General features: G+C 33.8%; 1 protein-coding gene across 5 annotated transcripts in view; it reads left to right on the top strand.

Annotated features, from left to right (window-relative positions):
• The window catches only part of LOC106467053 (glutamate [NMDA] receptor subunit 1-like), a 127079-nt gene that overhangs the window by 33986 nt on the left and 85443 nt on the right, over positions 1 to 7650 (top strand). For all 5 annotated transcript variants that reach the window (XR_002612440.1, XM_022395705.1, XM_022395714.1 and 2 more), the window contains exon 3: positions 3003 to 3131. Coding sequence is in view for 4 of the 5 variants with exons in the window: in XM_022395705.1 (XP_022251413.1) it covers positions 3003 to 3131 (129 nt within the window). In the remaining variant the exon portion in view is untranslated. The remainder of the gene's footprint in view (positions 1 to 3002; positions 3132 to 7650) is intronic.

The following is a 7650-nucleotide window of genomic DNA, read 5'->3' as shown; positions in this document are numbered from 1 at the left end:
AATAATAGATACTCTTTTTAGGTGCGCCTCGTTGGTTATATTTATAGGCGTGTGGAGAGTTTCTCGAAAATTCAGATTACGTAACAATACAGAGCTACACTGGCGTTTACGTACACACATATACTGTTGATTCTTACACCCGAGAATCTTCTACAACTTTAGAGAATAGGCGGGAGTTTCGCAGTACATATAATGTATAATGTATGCACATTTCTAAATATAAATCAAATTTAAACAAACATCGATATTAAAATAAATATAGACTAATAACTCCATCACAGTAGGGTTCCAGCCAAATCCGGAAAAACATAAGTAAATTACAGGGATGGATAAAGCGCCATCTGCCGAGCATTTTGCTGCAGATGGAAAAGTTGAAGATTGTATGGGTGAAAAGTTATACAGTACCAAATTCGAGCAGTATGATCATTTTTCAAGCCATCCAAATGAGGTAAGCGTTTCGCCAGCGTTGTTTACCGACCCTCCACCATTGTCCTCACTCCTCATTTCGTGATTTAGAGTTCTCTTCTGGAGCATGGCCAGGAGGTTAGAGCACTCAACTCGCGGTCTGCGGGTTCGAATCCCCGTCTCATCAAACATGCTTGCCCTTTCAGCCGTGAGGGTGTTATAATGTGATGGTCAGTCCCACTATTCGTTGTTAAAAGAGTAGCCCAAGAGTTGGCGGTAGGTGGAGATGACTAGCTACCTTCCTTCTAGTCTTTGACTGTTAAATTAGGGACGGCTAGCGCAACTAAACCTCGTGTAGCTTTGGCAAAGTTCCAAACCAAACCAAATTTCTTCTGGAACCACCTTGAAAACAACCTATCGGTAAGCGGATGTTGTTCTTCGCTTCGAATGTTTATTTGCATCATCATCTTTTTTTAGCGATAAACCTTCTTTGATATATTTTACCGTTTACTTTTTCGGCCACGGATATTCCGTCGCGATCACATTTACACCCACTGAACTGGTAGCATTCCGAGAATTTTGCGAACTTGCACTTGCAGGTCAGCTTCAAAAATGACACTTTTTACATTTGTTTAGTTCTGAACGACTGGTATAAGTGTTACTGAAGAAAAGCAATGACAAGAAGCCAAATTTCAAACAAATATTTCTCTCACTAACCTTCGTACGTGTTTTTTATCTTCAAGATTCGTCATAAAATAAGATGTATTTCTTAAGAATCTCGGACTTAACTGGCTTAGAGAGATTTAGCAAACGCGCTCTGGTTAAGTCAGAGATCGTTTTTTAATTTCTGATAATTTAGTAAAATCGAACACTACAATTCGTTCTTCATCTGCTTCGAATTGAAATACAACTAATTATATAAAGGGCTCTAAATACATTTTAGTCTTTACATATATTAAGGTAACATAGATCTTACAAAACATATCATATACAACGAAGTAAAAATGAAATTGACCCAAAAGACTTGAATTGTTTCTTCGTGTAAAGATCTCGACTAAAAATAACTAATTCACTGGAATAATGAATATATACTTTTATGAAAACATTAGTTTTAATGACACAATAAAGCTGATACTATTTTTTATTACATCATTCTTTACTGGTCCTACACGGATTTCCACCAAGAAAAAATAAATGTAGTAACAGCTTGTCATCTACACTCCGAGAGTTTATAGTTCGCGTCCTCTTGCGGCAAAAATGTGCTCCGTACTTTGGGATCGTCAGGGAACTATAACAGTAACGATCAGATCCTAAAGGAGTAGCACAAGAGTTGGCGGTGGATGCTGTTGAGTAGATGCCTTCCTTTTAGTCTGTCATTTCAATATTAAGGAAAAGTATGCGTAGAAAGATCTTTGTGTAATTTTACGTGAAAATCCTGAAACATACATTCAAACTCTTCTGTTGCTACGAGTACTTTCACTCAATACTATACAGTAACTCACTATGTTGTTTACAACATAGAAAGTATTAGTAAAAGTACTATTATATATTATTCTCACCTGCAACCCACAGAGGGCCTTTAAAGAATGATGTTTTAGAAAGTATTATCAATCTTACTATGATGTAATGTCTTTTATCTAGCCCCCCCCCCCGTGGCACAGTGGTATGTCTGCGGACTTACAATGCTAGAATCCGGGTTTCGATACCCGTGGTGGGCAGAGCACCAATAGCCCATTGTGTAGCTTTGTGCTTAATTACAAACAAAGAAACAAACTTTTATCAAATAATATTTTAATTTTTTCAATTACAATAGTATGCTTAAAAGAGCTCGTCGTTTTGCTACATCTTTACAGAGTTTCTCATTTGCGTTATTTAGATGTGAAGATAAAAAGTTTCGCTTGGGATATTGCAATAAAACTGATAATAACCCGTAAAGGATAATGGTAATGAAATATTGGAGAAGTTTGTTTGTAATTAAGCACAAAGCTACACAATGGGCTATCTGTGCTCTGCCAACCATGGGTATCGAAACCCGGTTTCTAGCTTTGTAAGTCCGCAGACATACCGCTGTACCACTGGAGGGCTATTGGAGAAGAAAAACTAATGTAATGTTGAAACGATTAAATTATGAAGACCGCCATATACTTAACGGAACATTTCAAATGAACGAATAGAGGATGAAGTCTATTCACTCTGTTATTCTACATCTGATCAATCTTGAATTCAGACTGAAATTTGTCTAGTTTTTCTCTAGACCTAAATTTAAATGGTTCAAATATATATATATATGCAGATTTAGTTGAATAAGACTGATTTCTGTAGGCATACAGACATCGGTCTTATTCAACAAAATCTGCCTACAAGAAAATCTGTCACCAAAGTACACCAATATATATATATTATAAATATTGAAATGAAAAACAAAAACAAAAAATCATCGAGCTGCCATGACGCATTGACAGTGCATCCACGAAGTACATAGTGTTATTTATCTTTCACTTTCTTTGTTTAAATTTATATATGTTCTATAATTTGATTTGTAATTTATATATATATATATATATATCTTAAAATGTCATACTGTTTATATTTTGTAGGTACATGCTGTTATTATCAGTCACCCGAATTCAGGAGAACTCTCTCCAGCAGCTGTGTCATACACCTGTGGTTTCTATAATATTCCTGTCATTGGGATTAGTTCCAGGGATAGTTCTTTGTCTGACAAGGTAAATCAATCAGGTTTAAATTCATAGGTTATTAGGTCCAGAAAAATGTCTCGGTTGATATGTGCAACGTTACTTTAATGCACACTCAAATAGTTATTGAAAACATGTTATTTAAGGAAACTATTTATTATATTGGCTTGTAGAGCCCTTTGGTTTATAATTCCCCAGTTCACGTTAAATGTTGTAGATGTTGGTATAAAAATATTATCAACTAAAAATAGACTTTAAATATTCACACCGTATTCTAGTTGGAACCAAAAATTATACATTTTTTCTGGTAGTTTTAAATGTGTAAGTAAATCCAATAAACACGTAACACGTCATGAAGACAGAAAATTTTATAATTGCATTCGTAAGTTCACCAAGTGACAGTAGTTTTTAGTTAGTTTTAATGAGTGATAGTACAGAAGAAAGTCAACTTAAATGCCTGCAATATTGGAAACTGTGATTTGTGTGGAAGTCCCTCGGTAGCTCAGGAATACGTCTGGTAGCTTATGACGCTAAAAATCGGGTTTCGATATTTGCAGCGGGCACAAAACAAATAGTCCATTGTGCTTAAAAATGCATGTGAAATAAGAGTTTAAAAAGCCCACTAAAACGGGAGCAAACACCGAAAACTAAACCATCTTAACGTCTTTAGTTTGTGAGTAAAGTTATATATACATTCAGAAGTTTACTTGTACAGTTTGTACTAAACAATTTTTAACCCATTTGTTGGTGCGATGACCAAACATTTACAAGCTTTATCACAATATATAAATACATCTCAGGGGGTGGATGCAAAATATTTTGTAAGGGGAACTCTTCCAGAAGGTCGCGAAACCTTTCCCTTTCTATATTTTGTATAAGGGTGCCTTCGTTCGATAGGCCATCGGAAAATAGAGTGTTGGAAGGATTTTTAGTAAGGAGGATGGCTCCTCTACCACCAGGTCATGAATTTTACTTAAAGAATCACTTTTTTTTTGTTAGATTTAAAGGTACTTTTGTTTGGAGGCCACCAGACTATCCTCTTCTATGAATCCGCCAGTGAATGACCAACGTGGAAGTCTTGGAGAAGCAATTTCAATTCAACAACACATGTATTCTATATGATTTTTGTTAAGCGGCTTTCATTTTTAGTGATTCTTGAATATAAAGAATATAATCGGTAAACCAATTTAACTACAAAATTACCAGTTGCACTTGTTCATATGTCATTCTTAATGAATTATACAGTCCTTCGGAAGATCAAAGTACGACACAGAGTTGTGAAAATAAGATGAATTTTGAACATAGTATGAAACTATACATAAAGGCCAAAATTTGCAAGTAAATTCAGTCAGAGACTCAAACGTTTGTTAATCTTGAACTTTCATACAACTATCTGGAGTTTTTTTAGCAAGCATTACTTGATAAAGATGCAAATTAAGAGGTTATTTTTAGAGGCGAAGAATCAAGTAGTTTTAATAATTAATAGTCAATTCAATTTCTTCACATTGTTTAAGAACATAAGTGATTCAATTAGCGGTGCTGATAACGGAAAAATAAAGCTTATAACTGCAACGGGAAAGGGGCCGATTAGATAAGATCAAATAAGAGTTGCTCAAGAGTTGGCGGTGGGTGTTGTTGACTAGCTGTCTTTTCTCTAGTCCATCAGCTCACAATTAAGGACAACTGTACGTAGACAACTAATTGTGTAGCTTTGCATGAATATTCTGAAACAAACAAGTAATGAAAAATTTGTTTTTGCCGACTAGGATACTATTCCATTTCTTAATTTACGACATTGAATAAACTGTAAATAACAGGTATAAGTCATTATCAAGACAGTAAATATTCTATAACATACCATTGTTAAATAATACAACGAAAGACAATAAATATTTTCTAATATACCATCGTTAAATAATACAACGAAAAATTAATAATTTTTTAACACAATTTCGTCAAGGGTAATTCTGGATTTTCTTCCAATCACTTGCAAGATGACAGATTGTAATCTGATACATGTAGGAACAGCCTTGGAGGCGTATAAAAATGAAATAAAAATGATTTAAACCGCAGCAGGAATATGTCATTGAAACGGATCATAAAATAATCTAAAACGCATTTGTAGAGGCAACAGTGTTTGGAAAGCATGCTTAATAAAGTAGTATTGTAGGCACAATTACTAGTTGGCAGCTAAAACACGAGTAAACGAGACGAAGCCGTAAGATTTTAAAAACAAGAGCATTTGAAAATTGAAACTAGATAGAAATTCTGATTTGCTGAAAATGCAAATAAAACAAAACTAGCATGGTAGATACTCATTAAACAGTACTGGATTCTATCAGATTAAATTGGATGTACACGAAAAACTATCATGTATTTTAAGTTAGTAACTGGTTAAAATTCTGAGAATATATTGAATGTAGAAATCTGAAGGAAATTAGGACGAACAACAACTGATTATAAGTTCTGCATCAACTGTTATAGTTAAAGCTAGCTCCATTTTCAGAAATTGCTATCTTCATTTTATTTTTCACACTCTTTAATTACTTCAATATCGTTATGCATTGGAGTCATGTGTGTTGAGGAACGCCTTCAACCAAAACAGTGTTTACGTGAAGTTTTCCGTAATATACTGTGTTTATATGAACTACTTCTGTGTGACGGATTTGCTATTATATATCTATTTTAAAATATCGATGTTTGTTTAAGTTAAATTTATATGTAGAAATGTACATAACGTGTACAGTTAAATCTGTATTGCGAAATTACCGCCTATTCACTAAAACTGTAGAAAATTCTCGAGTGTAAGAATTAACAATATATATTTATGTACGTAAACACGGGTGTATCGTTTATATTGTTGCGTAAGCTGAAATTTCGAGAAACTCTCCCCACGCCTATAAATATAACCAACGTGATGCGCCAAATGACAGTATATATTATTGGTTTGCTATAGTTGTTGTGCTATAAACTTCGGAAATTATAATTGTGATTGTTATAACGCTTACTAATCGGGAAATTAATATTAAGATATTTGCCCAGGAACATTTATAAATTTCGAATATAATAAACCATTTAACTTCAGCGGATTCACATCAGACATTAGCATTTTTTACGAAAACATTATATAACTTTAGCGGTGAATAACACGACATGTTGCGGCAAAGAACGAAGAACTCAGAGCTAGCTCCCTGTTAAGTGAATTGTATCTACATCTACTCAAAATTAATTCGCTCATCGTGAACCCTCGATAAGATATCAAGGAAGTTCCAGACCAGATAGATCACTGAATATTGTTTGTATGTTTGTAAAACTTCTGTACATAGATCATTATTTGTAATAACCATTATTATAAACTGTGTTATTGTTTGCATATTAAAATATATTTGTATTAAAAACAAATAAACTGTGTGTATCAGTCTTGTTGGAAAGTATCATAAATTGGATACATTCGATATTAAGCTCTAAAGCTATATTATCATTTAAATCAGTCTTAGGCTATTCAAAATTATAATATGTTAAGTAATAAATTGGAGGCTCGTCCGGGATCTGAATCAAAGACAAAATTCAATCTAAATTCAAATCATAATTCAATTTATATTTATCAGTGACAACAAGATTTGATCATGTCTCATTATCAAGATTTTCTTGAATCACCCTCCCTCGAACAACTAGAAAGATATAACAAAAACGAATTGCTACAAACTGCCATAGGTTTAAAATTAGAAGTTAAAAAATCAATGAGAGAAAACGAACTGTAAAGCGTATTATTGAAATTCTAGTAGATGATGATTTGTTGCTTGAGGAAATATTAGAGGAATATTATAGTGTCCCCACTGGCCAATCGAAGATGAGTGACAAAGATAAATTAGAAATTCAGCTAAAACTCAAACAAATCGAGTTTGAACAAGTTCGTGTCGAAGCCGAGAAAGAACACGCTCACATTGAAGCCGAAAGAAATGGAAATTAGACTCAACTCTGATCGACCAAAGCAAAATGACAACTTTCAATTTAATCGATATGTTAAAATACTACTATTCAATGAAAATGAAGTTGATAAATATTTCCAACATTTTGAGAAAGTTGCTCAAATGATGGAATGGCCCACCGAAAAATGGTCATTATTATTACAAACTTATGCCACTCTCTCTCTCCAGAAGATTGTACGAATTATGATAAAGTTAAAGCAGCTATTCTCAAAGCATACGAGTTTAGTACCGAAGACTTATCGCCAAAAGTTAAGAGGTTATCGCAAACAAGATAATCAAACTTATATGGAATTTGCCCACGAAAAAGAGGTTTATTTTGGTCGATGGTGCAATTATATGCATATTGGCAACAGTTTCGACAAACTAAGACAATTATGTATAATGAGGAATTTAAACGCTGTGCACGTGACGACCTCAAAACTTACTTGGATGAAAAGAAAGTTGAAACACTACAGGAAGCAGCCGCTCTTTCCGATTATTACACTTTATAACATAAAACCACTTTTCATAAAAAGAAATTCCTACCATCTCAACAAAAACCTGTATCTGTTCAATCCACT

This window comes from Limulus polyphemus, unplaced genomic scaffold (assembly GCF_000517525.1).
Source record: "Limulus polyphemus unplaced genomic scaffold, Limulus_polyphemus-2.1.2 Scaffold77, whole genome shotgun sequence".
Lineage (NCBI taxonomy): Eukaryota > Metazoa > Arthropoda > Merostomata > Xiphosura > Limulidae > Limulus > Limulus polyphemus.
The sequence above is the reverse complement of the archived record's forward strand: the minus strand, read 5'-3'. Positions and strand labels throughout refer to the sequence as shown.